Source organism: Pempheris klunzingeri, chromosome 21, assembly GCF_042242105.1.
Source record: "Pempheris klunzingeri isolate RE-2024b chromosome 21, fPemKlu1.hap1, whole genome shotgun sequence".
In the NCBI taxonomy this organism is placed as follows: domain Eukaryota; kingdom Metazoa; phylum Chordata; class Actinopteri; order Acropomatiformes; family Pempheridae; genus Pempheris; species Pempheris klunzingeri.
In genome coordinates, this window is record NC_092032.1 from 9,150,201 (window position 1) to 9,175,461 (window position 25,261).

A 25,261-nucleotide genomic window follows, 5' to 3' on the forward strand; every position below is an offset into this window, starting at 1 on the left:
CGAAATAATGGTGAAAAAGTAATAATTTTAGACATTTATTTCTCTTCTCGCCTGTGGAGCTGAACACTTCAGCCATGCGCACAAGGGTCAAGTGTTAGCAAATGCAGTGAAATATATTTATTTTTCATTTCCACTAACAGGTCTTTCACATAAAGTCACATTCTGGATGTAAAATGAGGGAGCCTTAAGTTCAGTGGCAAAGTCTGACGTTACAGATGTCTCGCTTGAAGCCTGTGTAGTATATACAAAGACCAGCAGATGGCAAGAGTTCATTCATTGTGAGTCAAAAGCAATATTACTTCTTCTTTCAGTATTTCAATATACAACACAAACACAGTTTACGCAGCACCCCAGCGGCCCACTGGTTAAGACACATAACATAACACCTAAGGTTTAATTCCAGCCACGGACCTTTGTTGAATGTCATGCATATCTGTACAATTTGAACTGTCAAATAATGGTGAAAATTCCAATAATAGAAATAGTTAAACCAAAAGTCTAAAAGAGTCACATCACAGTTAAACTGCAGATGATGCAACAGCGGTGAGATTGAAAAAGCAAAGCATGGCGCATCTGAGAGAGCTGAGATCGGAACTTTGGTCTATCAGGCTCTTAAAGCTCGTCTGTGCACTTAGATATATATATATATATATATATATATAAGTTTCAACAAACTTGTTTCATTTAATGTTTTTATACGTTTTCTTAATTCCATCTAGTCTGTTGTAATGATTATTATGTCCTTTTGAACAGTTCTTATATCCTATTGTTCACTTTTATGGAGAGGCATGTAAGCAATTTTCTTAATAAAACTTTGACAAGGCAATAAAGAACAGTGGAGTTAAATTAAGTTACAAAATACAACAAGTCAAGTCTCTTGAGGCCACCACACACATCACACCAACAGTTTTCAAACAGCCTTTCCCGGGAGGCACATATGGCAGGTTCTCCTCCCCAAGAAGGTGAGCATGTCCAAACAGTTGAAAGTGGTCAGACTCAGAAACACCTCATTGATATTCTGCAGATCAATGTTTTTTAAGTAAGTCAGCCGGAAGATGTGGTAGGGAACGAAGCAAACCACCATGATGAGGGCAAAGCACAGGCTCTTCTGCTGAGCCCCGACATCCTGCTGAGAGCTGCATCCCTGGTGGGGCTTCCTGCATAAAACCCATAGGACATTGGCTTGGAGTGCTGTCAGCACGATGGCCACCATTATGATTAATATGCTTGTGATGTAGTTGAACACCATGGCAGCAGACTGTGTTCTGATGTTTTTGCCAAACCTGAAGCAATGTGTTACACTGGTGTTACCGTTGTTGTGCAGGCTCGTTTCTTCATCATTTTTGCCATAGAGAAAATGGAAAATGCAAGGGACAACGACAAGCACCACAATCCACACCACAGCACTGACAAGGAGCGCATAAGTCCTCTGGAAGGAGGCCATCTGCTCAGCTTTGTGGTAGAACGCCATCAGGCGCATGATGAGGATGATCACATAGAAGATAAAAGACATGTACATGTGTATGTGGATCATGCCACTGGCCACTTTACACCACCCGAAGCCCAGGTTCCACTGATGAGTCGCATAATAGTAAATCCTGAAGGGCACAGTGAGAAGGAAGATGAAGTGGGCGAAGATCAGGTTAAGCACAGCAATCGAAGTACTGGATGTTGTGCTGGATTTCATGATGTGCATCATCAGGCTCAGGCTGATGGTGCCGCTGACCAGGACCACAAAGTAGATGGCCAGGAGGACTGTGTGGTACTCATCTGTCACTGGATCATATGGTGGATTTGAGGTTCCGAGTAAGGAGCTTGTGGTTATCGTGGAGCTTATGGCCTCAGATGGTGCGCTTTGGGTAACGGTGGAAGCCATCCTGAATAGAGACAGAAGGGGAGGAAGAGAGAGGGGGGCACATCAGATGCAAGAGTGAAAGAAAAGGAGAGAAATGGACAGAGAAATTAAAAACGATAGTGATGGGGGAATAGGTCAGGAAAGTGTTCAATATTTCCTACATCTCTGACCCTGTTAAAAGATTTTTGCATAGTGCCACTTTGGGTGGCGAATTAAGGTCTGAATTAAGTATGGACGCTGTTGTATGCTGCACAGATCAAAAAGCCCCTTCACAAGTAAAACTGACTAGAGTATTAAAAACAGAAGAAACAGAAAAAAAAGCAAGAAAAGAGAAGATACATGTCAATAAAAACCAGTTGATTGAACTTGTTTTTATACACACCACATTATATTTACATACTATTACTGATATATGTTGCTCACATTTGTTCATATATTCCATCACAACACATTAACCAGAGTGTAATTTTAGTCTTCCATGCAGCTTTGCATAGGTAGTTACACATTTACACACGGTCAGTTTAACAGGAAACAGGACTAAGAACAAACCGTGAAAAAAAAAAAAAAAAAGTTACAGCATTTAAATATCACATTTAGAAATTATAATCAAAAGTTCAATGCCTCCGTGGAAATTGCATTGTGAATGAACATAAAGTCAAAACCAGAGTTTAGATTTCCGTACCTTTGGATCGTAAGAAGAAGAACTGTCCGCCGAGTGCTCTTGTGTGTGAAAATACAGCATAGAAAGTGTAGACGCTTGTGTGTGTGTGTGTGTGTGTTAAATTGAGAATGTGTGCCACCTCGCTGTGGAGGAGGTTAACGTCATGAAAATGTGTAACTGTGTGAGTGTGAAAACCCCTTCAGTTTTGAATAGTGTATGTTTGTGTGTGTGTGTGTTTGTGCTTATGGGCTTTGTCACAAACAGGAGGCAATTGGTGCACACGTTAGCACAACCACAGAAGTAGTTGCTTCCTCCTTCTGGTCATGCCTGCTATTTTGTATCTGCATTAGTTATTTAGTATCAAACCATCAGAGAGTGATGAGGTGTAGAACCACTGAGTAGGGGAATAGAGGAAAGTGGAGGTTTGGTATTTGAATGCATGTACATATAGTATGTCTTCAGGCTTATAGGCATTGCCATCACAGAACACCTTTTATACCTATCTCATGATACTACCAGAGCACTATTCAGCATAATGAAGCAATTTTTCCTGTGGTTTAGTAACATATACTTCACAAACAACAACTAAAAAAGAGAAATGCTGATTTGATAAATGCAGCTGCACTGCAAATGCCTTCAGCTTGTATTGCATTTTTGCATTTTAACTTGAAACCCATATGAGAAGTTTACCTTCTTACCTTAATAACCAGGTTCATTTAACTATATTATATGTCATCACGGGACTTGTTTGGATGTTATTCAGCTAGCCTTAATTAATATACATTCCAAGCACGCAAAATTATAATTATAACTATTAATAATAGTTTAACAAAAGAATAATATTCTGCAGAGGCCATAATTGTGTTGTGTTGATTAAACGTCTCACAGCTAAGACTTAGATTAAATCTTACTTAAATCCTACCAAGTACTGCATCAAGATCAGTGACACCGATACATATAAGTAGACAGCCAAAAGTCACACTATCTAGTCAAAGTGTTGGCTAATCCCAAAGAGAAGTGAGAGAGGATGTGGTAATGGCTAGCTGTGGTGTTGACAGATGTGTTGATCTCCCACGAACATCTCAGCAAGCACAAAGTAATACAACTACATACTGCAACTCCAGTCAGCGCTCAAGTGAAGGGATGATGTTGCAGGCTTTTTGAGTCCACAATGGAGCTGAACCTGTATGGATATATTATTTATTGCCACGTTCAAAAAAAAAAAAAAAAGCAATGTGACACCATTTTCTTATGGTGTAACTTGAGAACACGTGAGTTTAATCAGTATAAGTACCAAACATTAGCCTGTTATCTATAGTAACGTCACACATCAGACCGACATTTTTTAAAATATTTTATTTGTTCTCTTTCCAAAACATAGTAACCATAGCAGCATGTCAACATTCCTAGTCACAGACATTTACCAAGGAGTTTCCAAATGCAACCACAATCCTAGAGCTGACCACTGGGTACTCAAGGCAACTTGGGGCCTAAAGGATTTTTTCAAGTGCAACTGGACTGCACTTGTTCAAGACATGAGAGAATGTCTCTTTAACTTTCGCATCTAGAACCCACAGGCGATAGTTACACTGATGTACAAGCACAGACCACAACTTACACTGGCACGTGGTTTAATTCCGTAAATGGTACAGCACACATGTTCCTGTTTCCAGTAAAATTTTACAAATTATAAAAATGTTTTTGTTTACAGTACATCCCTTTTGGTTCTAAACAAGGATTTAGCTTAGGCAGCTTTAAAGGAAGTAGTGTTATATACTTTAACAGTTATCAAGTTACCGTTCTTTGGTGGATTATAAATCAGCACCCTTGGCAAGATCATGATTCACAGTCAAATATTCAAGTAGTCAATTCATCAATGATTAATGTAAAAACAATGCGACTGAAACAGGGACGGGGTGCACAGTGCAAACAGTGCAAAATCCTTTAAAGCCCTTTTCTCTAAGCACTACATGTTTTTGACTATATAAAATTATTTATTACAAACCACATTGTGACACTGAAGTAAAAACAAACATTAATACAACAAAGACATCAACCCTTGAGAAGAACTCAGTATGCTCTACTGAGAATGTAAACCATTGTATCATTTTCTTAGGTAGTCATGTGTTAACTCTTGAAGCAGTTCTTCAGATTTAAAGCATCAGCAGCAAGTAGGGGTTTCCAAAACTAAAAAATACTTCAGCCAAGTAGTGTGAGAGTTTTGCACAGTACAGTCTATTGTGTCCTAAAGAAATATCCCATATCTTATTTTACAAACTCTGGTTTAGTAAGGCAAATTCTATATGAAAAGTATCTATAAAAGTCAAGTGACTACTAAACATTTGGTTTAACCACCATGTGTGCTTGCACATGCACACACAAACACATGTATATTTAGGGGAAGTGCATCTTGGGTCTCCTCCACATGATGATTCTCTGTGAGGTGAACAAGTGTGTGACCACACTGAGCAACATCAGGAAGATGGTCATCGACATCACTATCACATAATGGCTGATGCTGCAAGAGACATGCGAACAGGTTGAAAATGCTCATGTGTAAATGGATGCATGACAGATGTGCATGTATGAGTCAAGTTATTAATTTGTATTAGTATGAGTTAAGACTTAAACCATGCAGTTAACTGACCTTGTGCCGATGTCCAACCAGCTGCCGTAGTCCTGCACCAGGAAGAAAAAGTGCTGGGCAGAGAAAAAAAATGTATTGTCAGAGATTCACACCCTGCCTGCTTAACAGGAAAAGATGGGGGAGAAAAGTCCTTTGAGAAGGACCACTCCAACATTCAAGAGAAGAAGCTTTTAAAAGCCTTACCAGAGCCATCAAGTCAGAGATGACCAGTACAATGAGGAACAAACTGGAGTAGAAGAAAAAGAGATGAAAGAACACAAGGAGGACAGCGTTACACAGCACAATCTTTCATATTAAATCATCCACAATAACACATATTGACTTCATGTGCAGCAGAGACAGTTGGGGTGACACCCTCTGCACACACTGAAGCACACCAAACGCTATTTATGACTGAAGTCTAAAAAGAATATTGCTGCACCATTTTTAAAACTTGTAGCGTGTAGTGTAGTGTAGTGTGACAAGATGAAATGCACCCTTCTGTTAGTCACAGACCTGACCCCAGATGTTTTGGTTTACAGCCCCACAACCACCAGAGAGGATGAGGTCACTTATAAAGGTCTGTCAATGAACTGGTCCTATAGTCATTAAGTTTGTCACATAAACTCTTATCTCTCTTATTTTAAAGGCTTCAGCGAAGAGTTACCTTCTCGACGAGAGCTGTGTTGCAACTTGGATGGTCTCAAAGGTACACATTACTATTATGAATGGAATAATAACCTGGAAGAACAAAGAAAAATATAAGTCATAGAGAATGTTGCTCCTAACATCTGTTCTGTCAGGACTGTGTTGTGATGCCTGAATGAACAACATAGAGAATTTATGCTTAATAGGTCACTAAAAAGTGCAGCAGGTTGACAGATTGTGGCTGTAGGGAGTCAGCACAACTACTTTCCTTTCATGGAACCTTATTTCAAGAAGAAAAATATACAGACACACCGTGTATATAAAAAGAAAGTCTTTAAAATATGGTACCTTCCACATCATCAGCCCTCCCATGATGAAGGGGTTGAAGATGGTCAGGAAACAATAAACAGATGCTGGGTCAAAACTAGGCAAAAGGAAGAAGAAGCAGAAGAGGAAATGACTTCACATGACTGAGAAAGTAACAGAATCTTTGATCAGTCAGAGTACAAAGCCTGGAACTGACCTTCTGGAGTTTTACAATACAGACTGGCATATTGTGTGTGTGGTGTAATGTAAACAACCTCAAATAAAGTACAAAGGCCTAGTCTCCACAAGAGACTAGTTGATTTAAACAGTGCAAACAATGGATAAAACTAGTTAAGTTCATTGAAATAGAAATAAAAACTTCAATATTCAATATTAGTCTTTTGTCAATTTGGTCAAATTTGTTAATACAATAAGTATGAGGAGTTGTTGGTGCATATGCTTATGGAAAGTGGGATGTCTACATGACATAAAGGTTTCTGTTTGTATTGTAATACTAATTGTGAACTTAGTAAATACCCCCCGCATTATAAATAAAAACTAAAACTAATACTGAAGCCATTAAAAACTGGAGTAAACCTCAACACTTTTAAACAATAAAAACTAAACTGAAGAGAGCAAACCACTCTGGAAACTAACTAAAGTGAATTGAAATTTTTAAAAAAAATCAATAAAAACTAATGAAAAATCAAAAGTACAACAGTATGTCTGAATTTTCACAGATCACTTTTTTCCTTCCTGTATTCAAATAACACATTGCTGGGAACTAAAAAAAGCATCATCAATGAGACTCATACAACACATTTACTGAACCATGCACAGCCACATATACCCTCCCCCACACATGTGTATATGTATAGAGGAACATACCTGTTAATGGAAGCTATGTTCCCTGTGCCGAAGAAAGCTGTTATTATAAAAAATACCTAAAGAAAACACAGAGTCAAGGAAAGACATAAGGCAATGTTACAGTAATCAATTGATTATCTGTGCTATTTTGTGCTTCAAATATATATTAAATATTATTTTCAAAAAATAATAACTGGATATAGTTTGGCCCGAAACAAATGAAATGGTGCCAATTAGGATTTTTTGTGTGCTTCACTGTTGCAAACACTATATAAAAAATACATACAAAAAAATATGATCTCCTGATGTCATCCAGTTTCAGTTGCCGGATCTTGGTGATGTCGATGTTTGCAGAGAAATCAATAGTGGACAACTGAAAGAAAAAAAAACACACACAAGCAGAGATGCACCCAAACACCCACTATTGATCAGTAAGTATTGAGACCTAACATGCATTATGTAAAGCTTTATGTAAAGTGAACATAGATTGCAGTATGTTATAAGTAGGGATTTCCTTGTTTTTGTTTTACCTGTCTTTGTTTGATTTAAAAAAAATGGCATTAAGTGACCAGAAGAAACATTTGAACAGCAGGACAGGAATATATATCTACATGAAATCTTCATGTCCATGCAATATCAAATGCACTGTTGTTGTAGCAGTTTTCCAGTAAAAAAATAAAACTCTGCTTAGAGAAGCCAGCACATCTACAAAGCAGTTGTAGGTGTGCTCTGCCTTCAGTACAATACATACACTTACACAGACACTTGTCTAACTATAGAAATTTGCATCTCATTTTGTCATGTAGTTTGCTGTGCTCTGCCAAATCTTTGCAAGTTTGGAAACATACAACTAATGGTTCTACCTCTTGTCTTCCAGAAACACCCTGAACGAGCATGGCCTCCTGTTCAATGTTGATCCAGACAAACATCAGCCATGATAGCACTGGTGGGAACAAGGCCTCTGACCTGGGTGGGAGGAAACACACACGAAATTTAATCATTTTGTAGCTGAGAAGATAAAACTTTGACATAATGATAAAGACAAGATATAATTTCACGTGTTAGTGCAGCTGCATGATGCGCGTGTGTGTGTGTGTGTGTGTGTGTGTGTGTGTGTGTGCGTGTGTGTGTGTGTGTGTCATCTTGTCTTACCCAGTGCTGAGCAGTAGGTATGTGGCTGTGAGCGAGAGGAATATGCTGAGGAGTCGGTGGAAAAGACGTGTAGAGCTCAACAGTGGAACCACCATAGAGGATGCTAAGAACAGAGAAAAGCCAGTAGGGTGTATGTAGTACACGACGTGACGTTTTAACCATAATGTCTAAGTCAATGACTTGGGATATAGCGTGGATTAAAATGAATAGATTTATATTTCAAATATCTGGTCAACATTTAAAAATGATCCATAATTATGATTATAATCTCCCTGAGGTGTTGAACACGGAGAGATCCCAGGTACCTCGCTCACACCCTCCTACCTAATGTGGTCCAGCTGATGATCTGATTAAGAAGTGGCAGGCCCTGTTTCTGCTGCAGGCTGGAGTGTGTGAGGGACGGCACGTATGCACACACGGCCACATGGAGCATCTGTTGAGTTTGACAGGTCAGACTTGACTTTATTTTTAGAAAATGCAGTGACACACACACACACACACACACACACACACACACACACGACTAGTTCTGTCCTTACCTGAGTGACAAACTGCTGCCTGTCACTAAGGTGGAGTGGTGTTCTCTGTCGCGATGACCAGAGGTAACAGGCTGAAGTGAAGAGAGTGAGTAGGCCTGCGCAGGTACTGAGCAAACACACATCATATGTTACCTCATTATAATATTCATGGTATACGGCTTCAGTTTGCACATGTATGTTGAGTAAAGTCACTTCTGTTAATTAGCAGTTTATTTGAATGAGATTCTGTGTATCTGACTCCTCGTGTCTCTAATCTGTTTTTTGGGTGTAGTTTCATGAGGCTTTTTCGACAGTTAGTTAAAGGAGAACTACACATAATATTTGCATAATATATTCAGTTTGCTTGTTATAGAGAATCCTGTTTAAGCTTGTGAAGGTAGTTGTATCTTTTCTATGGCTCTGGGTGAAAACAAGCTATTGAAGTGTTTACCTTACATGTGTCATCATTTTGTCTATTGTAATGGGAAATTATGCAAAAATATTCGCATTGATATTGTGAGATTTCTAGCGAACAAATGTCAACACTATGATGACATTTAAGATTTCGTTAAGTATGGACAAATAAAATGTTTCGTTGTAACCAACAGGCCTTAATCTGGTTTTTGCCATGGCTAGACACTGTGGTTGACTTTATGCTAAATACAAGTAAAGAGAGGAAGCACTCACACCAGATGTATGTTGGGTTCTCTACCCACAACTGGCATCAGGGGGAAAGCAGCCAGACACAGACAGCCCAGGAACCAGCTCACTGAACGGAACTACACAAGGACAGAGACAATGGGTTCATGTAGTTAGATACGTACTTCTTCCACAACAAACCATTTTGCTCGAGTCATTTTTGAGCATCAATATTTAATCTAATTATTGTCTTGATATTATTGTCGTGACTCAAGAAAGAACAGATTAATTTAGGACTCAATACTAGAAGGACCATATGTAGAAAAGAAAACGTATGTCAGATCATATTGTGAAATTTGGATATGGAGCTCTAAGAAGAATGAAACAGGTTTAAGTAATTTTATTCATCCGAATACTGTCTAAATAAAGAAACTTTAATGGACACAAAAAAGTTAAAGAGTTAGAGTTTTTCCATCTATTTGATGATCCATATTAGATTAGTTATTGATTGAGGTTATGACACATCAGTTGGATTAATTTATTTCTTAATAAATCACCGTTTTGTCCACTTAGTAGCTAAAAATCCATCAGTCAGACTTCTGTGAGCAGGACATTTTGTTACATTGCATACTCTACCTTTGCATACAACTTCACTTTGTGTTTCCCCAACTTCCTGGAGACACGTCATTTCCCATAACCTTTTCAGGCGTGGAAATAAAGCTATTCAAAATATCTACATTTGACTTTCCATGGTGTAGCTGTGACTGCAAGAGCCATAACCTGTGATGTAGTTACCTTGGCTTTGTCAAAAAGTCCCGAAATGAAGGGCCAGAGAGAGAGGACTGCCAGGCCCGCGGTCAGCATGGCGCGATGGAAGAAACTCACCACCTGAGGGCAGCAAAGACATTCACGGACCACAGTAACTTCATACTGTGCACGGTGGGGCCCAACACATTGTATGCGAGGGTCAGCTAAAGGCTTTTAAGTACCGCTGTGTCAGTGTACCTCTAACTCTACATTAGAAGACATTAAAGGCACCTACCAGCAGCTCAATTCCAAATGCCACCAGCACAAAATATCCAAAACATTTCCACAGTGGCAGTGAGGGCGCTGAGCGAATCAAATCTGTTAGAGTTCCAGACCTAAAACGGATCATTAAGGAGATTATTTTTCCTGCGATAAAACTGAAAAAAAACATCCTTTTATCTGTTTACAGAGGAGAAACCTGAATGGATACAACGACACTTCAAAAGGATCTAATTAACACCTCACTGCAGCTGTGCCAGACATGCATGAATACATGTTAGAGGTAAATTAAATCCAATGAACAGCTGCTATATTCACTGATTGTTAAGACCTCCATTGATGTGTTTTGATATTTGCTGACAACCTGCGCCTGTGTGCGGTGTTTGCTCTACCACTCTTTGAGAGCAGCGTCCAGGAACTGTACACATCTGTCTGATTGGGCTGTTAAATATGTATAAAGATGTGCTTCATGTTTTCATCTATTGATGTTTTCTAAAAATGTGTGCAATACTCACTCTTTAAGGACAGAGTACCATACAGGGACAGGCAGCAGGCAGTAAACATAGTAGGTAATGGGGCTCCTTTGGATAAGCAGGAACACCATGATCATTATTGCAACAGCCACGCACAGCCTCGCCAGAGTGTGGCTGGGATTCTGCAAATGCACAGGGAGCAATACCAAACATGTAACTGTGATCAAATGTCAAAGACATTCAAGTTTCTTAAACCTGTTTTGGTGGCGTTTTTAGAGGCAAAGAGAGAGGGATTATTGTGGACGCCCTGACCTGTTTGAGGAGACTGGGATGTCTGTTGAGGCTGGCGTGAGTCTTCAGTATAATTAGGACAACATACGAGGTCCAGCCTACAAATCCGAGCACCACACTGCAACCCAGGAAGAACCTGTCATAGGTGTGGTAGTAGACCAGGCCCTCCAGAGCGTGGGATATCAGAGACTGGCACAGAGAGATCTGGCAAGAGACATGTGAGGGGAAATGAAAGGGAATGCTTAAAGAAAGCAAATCTGTCATTGGGGAATTGGAAAGAAGATAAATCAACAGGGAATTAAAAAAAAAAAGAGACCTGGGAGCAAAATGATGAATCAGAACTCACCAAGGCAGATATAAGTTTAGTTATGCACACAGAATTTACCAGTTTATCTGGTCGGGCATAACAGTGACTAACTTTGGTCACTCCATAGTTCTTTGAACACCAGAGCATGTTTTCCGCACCAGCTTGATGTATTTCATTACCCAGAGTAAATCCAAAACCATAGTTTTCCAAATACTCACAGCATCTTCGTACTTCTCCAGCTGAATCAGTATTCTGGCCTTGCGGATGAACTCTGCTTGTTTTGACTCACTCAGTAGTCTGGGAAAAACAGTGACACAAAGCAATAAGGACAGAGTGCGTGAAATTGGTCTTAAATATGTTGAGCAAATAAAATGTGCTTCATTTGCCTTCGTTCGTGGAATAAGATTCTTCAGCAATTGCCACCTGGCTAATTTTCTTATTGGAAATATCTTCAAGCCTAGCGCACACATTACTTAGTACTTACTGGTATGGTGTGAAGAGAAAAGACAAGGTTGTCTCCTTCTTCTGGATCATTTTCATCTACAAAAACATCTATAGTTCAGTCACTATAGGTTTATATAACTGAATTACTGTATTACATATAAATAGTACTGAATATATCTATTAATACCAAGACATTAGTCTAATTTTAATCAGATAATCTTGTTCAGCATGAATGATGAGTACATCAGTAACAGTAGAGCTGAAAGCTTTCGTACCTTGAACTGCTCTAGTACTTGAATAGCATTAGTGTACATGCTCTCTGCCTTGAACTGGTCGCTGTTGTTGAGGTAGAGAAGAGGTAAGACGCCCTGAAGAGATCCAAATACACATCCGGAATATAAAGTCATAAAAATTGCATTGTGATATTTGCAGAAAACACTGTTTAATGGGCATGTGTTGACTCGCCATTTCTGTTACAAACGGACTGTCACAGCTACAGGAGTGGAGAGTCAACAACTTTGATAGCACTTTCATACGACCTTACAAGACAAAAATGGCTGTAATATTTCCTTTGTTTATCTGTAGACTTACGACGGAGTTAACAGGAATGGGTACACCAATGAGAGAGGCCATGAGGGGAGCAATGTCTGCCTGCAGAGAACAGTAAAAATATTTCACTTTACTGCCTTTTGTTCTGTTACGACACCGCTTTAATGCATTTTATATCCAGTGGGAAAGGTCATGGGTCTTACCTGATTGACGTCAACTCTACGAAGGTGCTCCAGTTTCCAAGCTGAGAGAAACAGTAGGGATCAAGTGAAAGACAACACTCATGGTTTTATTTTAAATAAAAAGCAAAATTCCACATTTGCTGGAAATAATGATTAAAAAGAATATCTTTACTGGGGTGTAGGAGTCCTACACTAAAGCTAAAAAAAAAAACCAGCTTGAGAGAAATTTAAGCAAGCAAGTTCATGAGTGTTGTACCTTGTAGGTAGCCATCGGTGTAGGACTGTGGTTCAGTGACTTTGTGGGCATTATTAACTCCAGCCCCCCACACCACTAAAGGGGTGAGTGTCTCGGAGGGATGGCCTGCACCGTGTGAACCTGAACACACATGTGCACAAACATGCAAAGATTGAAACATATACTGTACATAGACATCAACAGATCACATACAAGACTTCAGTGGGAGTCGTTTTCTTTCGTTTTCTTCACATAGATAAGCAAGAGTCTTACCCCAGTTTGTCATGCCATGATCAGAGGTGAACACATAGGCTGTCCTGCCATCATAACCAAAGAAGTCTTCTAGTATAGACACCAGCTCAGCAACACCAGTGTCTACCAGACCAATATTGTCTAGGTACTCCCTACACAAAAGACAAATACAAGATAAAGATAGCACTACTACTTAAGTGGACTACTTATGTGAAAACACATTAATCAAACTTAATACCAGAAACCCAAATAACATGTATCTTACTGTGACATTGGTCTGTGAGCGTGTCCGTTTGTGTCGATGCCCAACAGATGCAGGAAGAGGATGTTCTTATCCTCAAGAAGACTGGCTCTCAGACTGGAGTTAGACTTTGCAGACTGGAGGAATGACTAGTGCAGAGAGAAAAATACACACAGTTTATTGATTTATTCAATAAAGTATAGTGCAAATCCTCACTAATGACCAAGGGAGTCTGGTACTCCTATTATCCAAAAGAAAGCTTGTAGCAACATGAAAGAGGAAAACATTTGCTTTACACAAGTGATTATTGCCTTAGTTACAGTAAAAGAATTATTCTAGAATTATTTTTAATACACTTTCCTATGATTTTTTAGCAGCTGTTATCAACATTATCATTAGTAATTCAACTGCCATACTTTGACTTGAGTGAACACCCAGCTGTCCAGCCTGGAGGCGTCTTTGGAGGCAAAGTCCTCCTGCTCTGCTGGGTATGTGTGGGTATACACATGGTCTCCAGTGGCACCTAGAGGATTTTTGAAAAAACTGTTTCTTTTAAAATAGTCAAAATATTTCAGCAGGGGTGAGTAGTAAAACAAATATCATGATTAAATTAGTGATGTTATCAAACTCAAACTTACAGCTATAATTTAGTTTTGTTTGTTTGTTCTGTCCCTACTTTAAATGCTGTGTGTGCACATGCAGCTCTGTTACTGACCACAGGGTGGAGCACTGATGTTTTGACTGTTAAACACGGCAGTGTATCGGCATGCATTCTGAATTTGCTAAAACTGAGAGATTATGATCAATATGAAAAAGGACAATGTTGTATCAAGTTCACCTGCCACCCCTCAGTGGCTGATTTAAATACATTAAATAGTTTCATTAAGGGCACTTCACTTGTTAAGTAAAAAAAGAGTAGAGTTTTGCTACAGTCTATATGTGATCTTTTGTCTTTATATTGACTAGGTTAGTGGTTCTGGCTGTGTTGTTTTTGTGAGTGTGTGTGAATGTGTACCTTTGGCAAACATAGGCAGAATATCAGGGCTGCCCCAGCACCAGGTGTGTCTGCTCTCATTAAATACCGAGTCAAACTCTACAGGGTTCTCCTTCCACCCTGAAAGCGCGCACACACAAAAAAAAGTCAGTGCACTTGCAGTCACGAACAGATATGAGTGGCAAACACTCCCAATAATTTCTGTATCTACCTACCTTTGGCAACAGCACTAACATCCTCATAAAAGCCAGCAATGAGAGCAACATGACCAGGACGAGACTCTGTGGGCACGCGAGTGTGCGACACACCCCAGGTACCCCTCTCCTCTATCACATTCCTGATATTGGGAAACACACACAGACGTGCACACACAGTCACTGAAAAGTTATGAACAAAGCATGAGAAAAGACCCTGCGTAACAGCCACACACACACACACACACACACACACACACACACACACACACACACACACACACAGCTAATTACAGATGTATACATGATGCTTCTTTTATTAGATTAGTTAAAACACACACACACAAACAGACCACATCAAAGCTCACTCCTCTGTATCCTAACCTTATGTATGGGGCCCTGGATGAGCCGTTGGGGAGGAGTGTGAAGAGACTGTCTGCTCTTAGACCATCTGCCACCACCAGCACCAGTCTGGAAGCAGGGGGCACCAGCGATGTGGCCTGGGGTGTCATGCCATGGACCAGGGGAGAGGTGAAGTAGATGTCAAAGATGGAGACGAAGAAGACCACGTGGACTGTCAGTCCAACCAGAAAGAAGGTGATCATCCTCATTTTGAGTGTCAACAAGGAGCTGGGTCTGTAGAGCAACCTGGATGGTGGGGAGGGAGTCGGGAGGATTTACTGTGTGTGCAGGTGAAATAAGGTTAGAACAAGAAAGACAGGCAGAATAAAAAAGGACCGGGGCAAATAAGGACAAACTCAAAGTTACACAGCCTAACTCTACATCCAGGGCTAGTGATGGAGGAGGAGGTATTAGGTTCCGTACAATATAGACTCGTTAAGACCAAGTATGCGCCGTGCAAAGACTGCTTAAGTGCAGGGGTAATCCCTCTGTCACCAAATGTCATCAGCCAAGTAGAAATAATGACCTCAATTGTTATTTCGGTAGATTTCAATGAATTACCCGCTGCGCTAGTAGACTGGGAGTGGACGCTTGTTTACAAGACAGTGACTTAGAAAATCAGTGACCTGTATAGATCATACAAATAGTCTTACCTGATTTCAACGTCAGTGGCATAAAAACGGGGGACGCTGTCTCATTGATGAATGAATGGGAGAGCAGAACTTGCGTTAGCATGTCACTCATTCACCTGATTTAGCTTTCATTTTATCTTCGTAGGAGACTAATTGTGCATTCAGAAAACCCAAAAGATTAAAGCTTTGAAACAAGACCGACGTAATCTTAAAGTGCCTCCTTTTACAAAACCAACCGTCCCTAAGAAGATTAGTACAAACTCAGGCAACAGCACCCACTTCCTTGTTGTGACTTTTTACGTTTATGTTATCCGTGTGTGCCGTGCAGCTGAATTGTGGGTAATGTAGTTGAGGTATATGTTTCCAAGCGAGCTTTCTTTGAAAATTGACATATCTGAAAATGCTTTTTAATTAACAGAAATTGCTTTGACTTTTGTTATCTAGCGATGTGTATTACGGTGCAATTTCACCGGAAAGTGCTGTTTTCACAGCTTGTCATTCTTCAGTCACATTCTAGCTAGCATAGGCTATCAGCTGATGGACAGACGTACCCTGCCCAGTTTTCCTTTCTGTCTCACGGGCATCCAATCATTTTCTAATATCGCATAAAAGAGGCGGGCTTTAGGGTGACGTCTCTCCGACTCGACCAATCACAGCCTGGCACCCTTTCCCCCTTGTCAAAGCCACCTTCCAAACCTTAGCTAGCGTAATATCTATTCAGGAAGAAGCGGGTCTGATTAGCGTAGCCACCTTAGGTTGCTAAAAATCTGTATAGTGTAAAAATGGCGTCGGTCAACCCGTTCAATCTCAGTGACTCTGAGGAAGAGGCAGAACGGCGCCCTAATGAAACAGTGGACACAGAGAGAAGCCCGAGTGACGGGGCCCCAGGGCCGCCGCCAGGCAATCCCTTTTCTCCGCCTGCGGACGCCGAGCCTCCGATGCTCCTGCTGTCTAGCAACCGGACGAGCCCCAGCGGCGAGGGCATCTCGGTGTCGGTCGCGGCCACCTCCGCTATGGCAGGCACCGCCGAGACGCGGGTATCTGTGGATGTTATTGCTGCACAGCTATTACGGGACCAATACATTCTCACGGCCCTGGAGTTTCACACCGAACTGTTGGAAGCAGGCAGAGAGCTTCCGAGGTTGAGGGATTATTTCTCCAACCCTGGGAACTTCGAGCGACAGAGCGGCACTCCGCCTGCCAAAGACCAGGTACTCGGACCTGGAGGACCACTGAGTAAGTATGCTCCCAGTGCTAGTCACGGAGCTAACTGTCAGCTAGCTAGCCCTGTCTGTAGTGATGCATTGGTACTAAGTTAGCCCACTAGCTAGCTAACGTGGGCTTAAAACGCTCAATTTGGAAGCCAGTCGATCGTGAGATATCCGCCTGCTGCACCTGCCCTCCCGTCAGGGCCCACTGCCAACAAGCGGGCTTTGTGGGTCAGCTGTGTTTGCTGACATACAGAACAGCGCATCACACAACTACAGAAATGTGGTCTGACTGTGTGAGGTGTGTGCGTGACATTGTGACAGCCCAATAATGATCATCCTAGTGTAACTGAGCACCGTAGGAAAATACCCCCCTTATCTTTAGGCCAGTGGTCAGAGGTCAGGATCAGCTACAGTCACTAGAACAAGAAAAGGCTTCCACCACCTGCTCTTGCATTATTTTCTTTAACTGTGATCATGCCAATAAAGCAATCTTGAATTGGAAGATAATGCTACAGTTTTTAACAATTTAGTGTCTAGCTAAAGAGGATGCATTATACATGCAGAATGCAGAATTAGGTTTGAACATACATCATCTTGCTTAGGAAGACAGTTGTTTCTACAAGGCCAAGAGTGTATATCACCCCCACCCTCTCACATGTCTTTTTTTAAGTAATGACCCGTGTCACTGTATGGTGGCTGACATGTCAAACATGCCATGCAAATGGTAACAATGGCGACAGCCCAAGCCACAAATAAATAGGACCTGCAATAGAGCAGCAAGGGTAGTATTACCATAAACTTTAACTCAGCTGTGGCAAAGCACAGGAGCTTTGCATTGAACTGAATGAGTCTCACTGAAGAGACTGGAGCAGAGCTATTCATACTCCACATAAACCTGTAAGGCACCATAAAGCTTCCTCTGGTCTAAAAGCTGCAAATTGGCTGCATTCAAAGAGAGCTAGACATGAAAAGCTTATGAAAGCCTTGTACAAGTGTTTTGAGGGGTTGTATGTGACTGGAAAGTGATAACAATTATAAAATGCCCTTGTCTGCACATTTTCTCGTAATGACTCTAAGGTTTTAATGGAAATGACTCAGCTTGGTATTCTCCCCTGCAGTGATTGGATGTGTCGTGTCAAAATATATTCATCTTAGATCCGGGAGAAAAACCATGTCAGTGATAGTTGCACACCAACCCTATCTTTTAAACCATCAGAGACACACAAGCAGGAAGCACTACAGGCTGTGAATTGAATTGACTTCAACCTGCATCTCTTGTTTAGTGTCCTAGGTCAACACACATTAACAGAACTTTAAAGAGTCCTCCTTTTACCTGCCACCAGAAAATGGATATCTTGTATTTATTTCTGTTTATTGATCTCAGTGAAAGCAGATGATCTTTGCATCTTCTCACATGCAATATCACACCAGTAGATGGGATTTGCCATATATGGAGTGATTCTAATCAACAAAACACATTTTGATTTCAGTATCTGCAGAAATTGGCCGTGGTACATGCTGTCAGAATCAAAGCAGATTGAACTGGAAATGTTGTGTTTCCTGTTACCATTTATAGGAGGTGTGAAGGGTAATTTGTCTTTAGTGTTTTAGTTTTTGGAAATGCATACAGGTATACATACAGGTATACAAAGGTATACATACAGTTTGCCATGACAGCAGCACTGCAATTGTAATTTGTACTCTTTGGTGCAGGCTGAGCAACAAGACCAGATGATGAATTTTCATTGTATCAACATTTGGCAGGTTTCCAGCTGAGGGATCCTCAGCATAGAAATAAAAGCTAAAGAAAGAGGGGATGTGGTCTTATAAACAGAAGATTTCTTTCCCCTCATTTAGATGCAGTAGCAATGGACAATAACCCGATGTCTCCTGAGACTGTTCAACAGTCTTGAGTGTGGGTCTCAGCAACTGGCCTGAGGCTAGCTTTAGCAGATAGCAGATGGCAGCCAGTCAGATCTACTGCAACCTTTGCCTGTCAATATCAAGCCCACCCTGTCGAATTAAATACCTATGTACACCGATTTTCTACAATATTTATATCTTAGAGACCACAGCAGCAAACACAAACACTTTGAGATATAGATGTGTGTGTAGTTGCAAAGGTCTGGTGGTTACATTATCATACCAACCCCCAAAAGATTTGGAGCAAGATAACAGAAAAAATGTTTTAAGATGCTGTCATGAAAAAGCATGACAAGACATGACAGCTCCCCTGATGTGAAAGTGACAGGGGCATCACGGAGAAGCAGTAATGTGTGTTTTATAGGCTATTGATGACAGTAAAGGCTGATGAAAATATGAAATCCTGGATTTCTGATAAGTCAAATCTTCCAGATGCAGATGGGGAAAAAATCAAGCAGCTGATGGGAGTTGATGAGAGAGAAAGTGATGGACTCAGCCCAAAGCAATGTTACTTTTCTTTCCAGCATAATCTGATAGCCAAGACCTCATGTGATCACTGGACTGATCCGTGTCCTCATGTTTGAAGGACAAAAGATGGAGACAAAAGAGTAAAGTAGTTGCTGAGGAGGGTAGGGATACTGATTGAATACTTGCTGTCTTCTGTTGTTGACAGTGTAATTTCCAATATGGTTTTTCACACAATAGCGACGCATTCAAAACCTTGCTTTTGACTGGATGATTCATAAGGACTGTACACTGAGCACGCCCTTGGTAGTGCTTTAATAGCATTGTTGAGATATTTGGTAAGAATTCTGATTCTCCTGCTAATCTGCAAGTATCCATGAATCACCTTAGTCTCCACAAACGCTAACTATAAACACACAACATTCAGCTGGCCGACCAGAAGTGTCATTGAAGCGACCATTGTGAATACACAACTAGTGTCTGTTAGCTGCAAGCAGTTGATTGCAGTGAGAGTGTGCATGGATAATGACTGTGTCACTCGCAGTTGTTGTTGTAACTCACATGACACAGCAAGGCATCTCTCACCGCTGGGATAATTCGCAGCAAGGAAGCATGGAGGATTCTAGCGTGCAAGTCACTTAAATTGCCATCCCCATGGTTGACAGTAAGCTGTTACATTTAAGAAGTTTGTGCAGTTTGCCACATTAGACGTTTTTTGGGATACCAGAAAGTAGCCATGTAATCTCAGGACAAGAATCTGACAGTTAATTTGTAGTTGCAAGGACCTACCATCTGCTACTTCAAATGGGTTAAATAGTAGCTTCACATGATAACTTGTGCTCTCAGTTTACAAATATGTAGATGTGGCACAATGGCAATCCAGGTCAACCTCACAGTAGATTTTTTTATCAGATCAAGATTCAGTGTTACCAGGTGCACCTCTCCCTTAGTAGAACTGCCTATTAAATGGCCCAAACTCTCACGCACCCTCTCATTTCTTCTCACTTTATAATGTCTTTCCATCTTTTCCTCTGTATGGCGCAGGGAGTTGGAACTGTGCGAGAAGGCGATTAATGGTATTGTTGGAGTGTTGGCCAGGCTCCACGTAGTTCTGGACCTGCTCTGACTGGCTGCCCGTTCATAACGCTCTGCCTTTCATAAAGTGGTGTGTGTGAATGAATGCAGGTGGTTCTGTGCATGTGTATGTGCTGCATTTGCAAGGACATATTTCTCATTAGTGGACCAAACCACAATATAGATTATTATTATTATTATATTAGTATGTGCTACATTTATTAATTAGCACAGCATATTTTCCACAGAAACCACGTTACTCTGTAGTCACACCCAGTTTATCACTTACCTACCGTTACCAACATGCATGAAATTCATATTTGCAAATATAAAGTGTTGTTCAGATAGGTGTGGTGTGTACAGGTTTGTGTGCTTGCCTGTGCATCCTTTGCAATTTGTGCGCTATAATTTCATCCCATTTATATTTTCCAAATTGCCAACAGTCTTGCAAAAACATCCCTCCCATTGTTTAAAAAAGGGCTCGTTGGCTACCTCACAACCATCTATCCTCTCTAGGCTCCTTGTCTGTATTTGTTTAGGCTCTTTTTAAATATACCTCTTTGTTCTGGGTCCAAACTCCTGCTCCTGTCCCTACATCCAATTTATCTACTACTACGTGCCAAAGCAGAAAAAACTATCCTTCACCATGTTTGTTTTTCCTCTCCCTTTTCCCTAAAAAGCTCTTGTTGGCCTCCCAATTGTTTTTGTAAGATTAATACTTTCATCTTAAATTACCAACTACCAGAGAGACAAAGAGGCCTCCTTCCTTCAGCGCACAAATAAAGGCTCATTTGTTGCGTGTGATTGAATGTGAGATGGTGATGCTCATGTACTCAAGAGCAGAGAGAGAGGGGCTGTGCATGGATTTGTGTGTGTGAAGTGCAACCTGCCCAGCAGGGGTGCAGTGAAGAGGTGACAGTCTGAAGAGTCAGATCTTTCACAGTCCAGACAATACACGCCACAGGCACAGAACTGATAGGTCAGGCAATAAGAAATGCTTGTTTTTTGCAAATTCGGCACGAACACAAAAGACACCTGTGCACGCTCACACACACAGTTTTGTTTCTCACACACACACAGCACGTTACAATCCACTGATTTACTAATTAGATTGCAACCACTTAATGGCAAACATCCTCACCCATTATCAGAAACTAAGGACAGCTGGAAGCATTCACAGGAAAAAGGGCAAACCTGACATCAGCACGACAAAACAATTACAAACACACACTCACAGCCAATGCAGAAACAGTCACAGGAGTGACTGCATGGTTTGTGAAGCTGCATGGTCATATTATCTAGCACAATGTAATGTGATTTTCTCTTGGTATTTGCCCTTGCTCCAGCTACCAAACCAATATTTCTTTTTTTGAAAGGTCTTGGTCATTTGAATAACACCAAGCAGTAGTTCTGTAATATTAATAAATGGGCTCTGTCCAAATTGCCTCAAATGGATTGGAGCTCTGGACTGGGTGCCGCAACAATCAGGATCGCAGAATCAGCAACCAGGTAGTGGGAGGAGCATCTGAACCCTTGGACCACACAGACTGCTTGATCTGCACAAAGTTCGCTCAAAAGGTTCTACTCAAAGTGGTTAGGCATCGGCGGCGGCCGTAACATGGTCGTCCATTTACTCAGAGGACACTTTCAGAAATGAAAGGCAATTGATAATTTGATAATTGATAATAATTGATAATTTTTCAAGCAAACAAGCAAGCATTAATATGAAGCATCATAATCAAATGCAGGCATAACACTGTACCATCAGGTTAAGCCCAGATAGAATCGGGGTCATTAATCGATGTCCGTGGATTGATAAAGAGCCAATAGTTCTTTTTTTAAAATGTGATTTTTCTTTAATGTGAAAAAGGTTGTTTTTTACTCAAACTTAAATACTACATCAAAATATGTACTACTGTGATTTTATTTCACACGCAGTCTCTGCCCCTTAGCTTTACAAAGTGAAACAAGTCATTGTTTTAAAGCTATTCAACATGCTACATTTGGCTTGACCTTCTACTGTATCTTTATCAGAGAACAAATAGGCCAATCTTGCACTTGTGTTGCAGTGGAGGAAAACTAACACCACTGGCTAAGCTACACGGCCAGCCTAGCTCAGTGAAATAGGAGCACAAGTATGCTTATATCAGCTCTATCTGTTGTTTTGGTCAACTATGATTTTGGTATCCCTGTACTCGGATGTAAAGTTGTTTGTTTGAGGTGTGAGTTTGGAAATGGGCTTTTCCATGAAGTCCCAGGGTGAACCTTTCCTGATTGATTTGTTTTCCCCATGTGCACTGACTCACATGTCTCTCAGCTAAAGTACAATATTCCCACAGCTTTTAAAGGTTCTCTGCTTTTAGCTGAATTTAATGAAGTTTCCATGTGTTTCTATAGAAGGGTGGCCAAGAGGTTAGTCATCATCCTTTAGCTCAAGCCCAGTGTCAGCATGCTCCCTGCCTGGTTAAGAGTCCTTAAGGAAAATACTAACTCTCTACCACAGTGGGGCCACTGCTGTGTAGCTGACCCTTCAGAGGGGAGCACTAATAAAGCAACTTCTCTCAAGGATTAGTACACAGTCTTATTTTTGAGCCCTGAGATGCTTGACCATGGTCGACTCATGTAACCATTTATGTGACTGTATACCTGCCTTACTGTTGTCTCTGTCTCTGTACAGATCGAGCAGGCAGCATCAGCACCTTGGACTCTCTGGACTTTGCCCGCTACTCAGACGACGGCAACCGAGAGTCGGATGAGCGGGTGGCAGGTAAGATGAACTGAACCGTTGGGGCTGAGAGGAAGAGACCCGGCTTACCTCGGGGGAAATAAAAGCTGAACACCAGTCAGGAGAAAAGTCGATTACAGAATGAGAGGCTGGCATAGAGGCAAAGAGAATGACTGAGAATACCTCCATCAAAGACTGTGTAATGGTGATGTCAATCTAATCCAAGCCACCATAAAATTGATATATGAATTTATTCAGAGGTTGTCACAGTAGCACAGTTGTATAAGACCTGCTCTACTAGTGATGGCAAAATAATGGCCTTTTTTTTTTAAGACATTTGATGACAGAATCCATTCTAAACAATAGTGTCATTTTGTTTTCACACACACTCATACTGTTTTGTTGCTGCAGGGATTTTAAACCAGCCACATAGGAATAAAGTTAATTAAACAACAGCATATGCATTTCTAAAATCTTGGGTCTTTGTCGACATGTTCCACTTCCAACATGTGTTACCTTTCTTTCTTTAACTTCGTAGAGGTGTTTGTGCCTCCTCCCATCAACTGTTACACTGTTGAGTCAATATGTGGTATTTTTGGTACGGGACCTGTCTCAACATTGTTTGAAATCACACCCTGCTCCCCCTGTGGCTCCGTCGTGACACACCGTTAGATGGTTTGAGCCAAATGCATTAACAGTTGAGTCTGACGTGGATGGCGCTTCGCCACAGAGCGCTGGTTTTAAGAACAGCTGCTCAGTTACGAGTAGCTTGTTATTGTTCAGGTGTTGTGTGATGAGTGTTCTTTTTTTTTGACACTGTTGACTAAAGGAAAACAAACAGATGACTAAGCCTTTCACTCAAACACTAACGCAGAGGAGACAGTGCTGCCATACGGGGACCTTACATGTTATATGAACATAATCTGTTGTCACCTTTGTACTTTATAACTGACACTATAAAAACATCACTTTTTGGCCATGCACATCATACCATAGTGCAGTCAGTAGTTAGCAGTACCCATTACCAGCTTTCCGTAGTCATCCACCCATTTGGTTGGTAAATGTTAGTCAATGAGTCCTGAAAAGCCCCAATCCATAACTGCAGTATGGAATTGTGCACAAACTGTTCCATATTTTGTGTTTTTGTTTTGTTTTTCTTTGACATTAGACCACATTTTCCCCTCTGTATTGTACATGAGGATTAGTGTCTTCCTGTATTGTAAAAAGATTGTTTACATGTCTATGAAATGTAAATGTCACTTAATTCAATGTGTTTACTGCATTATGATAACAGACAAGGAATAACTATTTTGTTAAGGTCTTCAGTGAAGTAAGTGGATACAGCTCAAATAAACTAGCTTACTCATGGTTTGGGGCTTTTGTCAGTTTATGAAAAGCAGACTTACTGTACATTAATGCATAGTGAGGGCACAGTTAAAACCATGCAGCAGAGATGTTGGTTCCATGCTCCCGAATGTAAATTATGCATCCTTTGAAAATGAGTATTATTCACACACTGCCCACCAAATTGGCACCTTCCCTCTCCTCTCTTCCCTCTTCACCCACCCCCACTCTCACCCCCCTGACCTGTTCTTCTTGTCAAGATGCCTGCCCCCAGCTGTCTGACTCTGGGTTTTCTGGCTTTCTCCTGACGTTGATCAAACCCCAGTGAACAATACTGGACAAGTCACTCCATCCAGACTAGCTTTTTGCTTTTTTTTGGTTTTTTTTTTTTAAAACTTCTCCCCGTTATTCAGTTTTTGGTTTTCCATTTTGTTGCGCTTGCATCCTGTGCACTCTCGATCTGCTTGAAAGGTTAGGGATAATGGGATAATGGAGTCAGAGTAGTTGGATTTGGTCAGAAAAGTCCAACTAATGTATTGATGACATTTCTTTTTACAGAAATATTGTAATCCTAAAATGAGGAAATTGAAAATTGACAATGACCTTCTAGGAAATTCTAGAATGTAACCTGCAATTGTTTTACCTGCCTATTGCACTCCCTATACTGTCATGATAAACTACTACATTGAAAAAGTAAGGAACTTACTGGAGTACTCACTGGAACACAATCTTAGACATTAGATGACAGCTTTGACAAGAATGGGATCAGATCGGACGGCAGATTTTCAGTGCACAGCTATGCAACATAGTTTTCCTGCTCCATCGCTTCTTACTTTTTGCGTGTGATTTTTTTATCTTAAGTGTCTTAAGAATTTTGTGTGTTCTTTTTCTTTACTCAGCGTTAGTTTAGCCTTTCAAGATTCAATGTGCAAATCAACAGTTTTATCCTAATGTTTGCTACTTCTGATTGCAAGATGTCAGAAACAGCTTGCTCATGTTTTTTTATGAGAACAAGTCTAAATCAG

At 40.8% G+C, this 25,261-nt stretch overlaps 3 protein-coding genes across 3 annotated transcripts in view; 1 reads left to right on the forward strand and 2 right to left on the reverse strand.

The window, feature by feature from the left end:
• Window positions 1-22: 22 nt before the first annotated feature.
• On the reverse strand, window positions 23-2,669 carry gpr141 (G protein-coupled receptor 141). Its single transcript, XM_070853133.1, has 2 exons — window positions 2,538-2,669; window positions 23-1,877 (listed from the first exon to the last, which is right to left on the reverse strand). Exon 2 carries the CDS (start codon window positions 1,874-1,876, stop codon window positions 911-913), a length of 966 nt encoding a protein of 321 aa, XP_070709234.1. The 5' UTR covers window position 1,877; window positions 2,538-2,669; the 3' UTR covers window positions 23-910.
• Window positions 2,670-3,882: 1,213 nt separating this feature from the next.
• pign (phosphatidylinositol glycan anchor biosynthesis, class N) lies at window positions 3,883-15,765 on the reverse strand. Its single transcript, XM_070852600.1, has 29 exons — window positions 15,516-15,765; window positions 14,845-15,108; window positions 14,482-14,603; window positions 14,288-14,386; window positions 13,689-13,795; window positions 13,297-13,421; window positions 13,053-13,183; window positions 12,801-12,920; window positions 12,566-12,606; window positions 12,405-12,464; window positions 12,089-12,181; window positions 11,854-11,909; window positions 11,588-11,666; window positions 11,084-11,266; window positions 10,814-10,953; window positions 10,315-10,414; window positions 10,068-10,160; window positions 9,321-9,412; window positions 8,655-8,760; window positions 8,440-8,548; window positions 8,116-8,218; window positions 7,827-7,929; window positions 7,250-7,336; window positions 6,985-7,040; window positions 6,139-6,214; window positions 5,810-5,883; window positions 5,347-5,389; window positions 5,164-5,216; window positions 3,883-5,034 (listed from the first exon to the last, which is right to left on the reverse strand). The coding sequence occupies exons 2-29, from the start codon at window positions 15,069-15,071 to the stop codon at window positions 4,911-4,913; spliced, it is 2,802 nt and encodes a 933-aa protein (XP_070708701.1). The 5' UTR covers window positions 15,072-15,108; window positions 15,516-15,765; the 3' UTR covers window positions 3,883-4,910.
• A 456-nt stretch (window positions 15,766-16,221) lies between these two features.
• The window catches only part of relch (RAB11 binding and LisH domain, coiled-coil and HEAT repeat containing), a 33,760-nt gene continuing 24,720 nt past the window's right edge, over window positions 16,222-25,261 (forward strand). Inside the window, exons 1-2 of the mRNA XM_070852599.1 lie at window positions 16,222-16,730; window positions 22,845-22,934. Of these exons, the coding sequence (XP_070708700.1) occupies window positions 16,277-16,730; window positions 22,845-22,934 (544 nt within the window). The 5' untranslated portion in view covers window positions 16,222-16,276. The remainder of the gene's footprint in view (window positions 16,731-22,844; window positions 22,935-25,261) is intronic.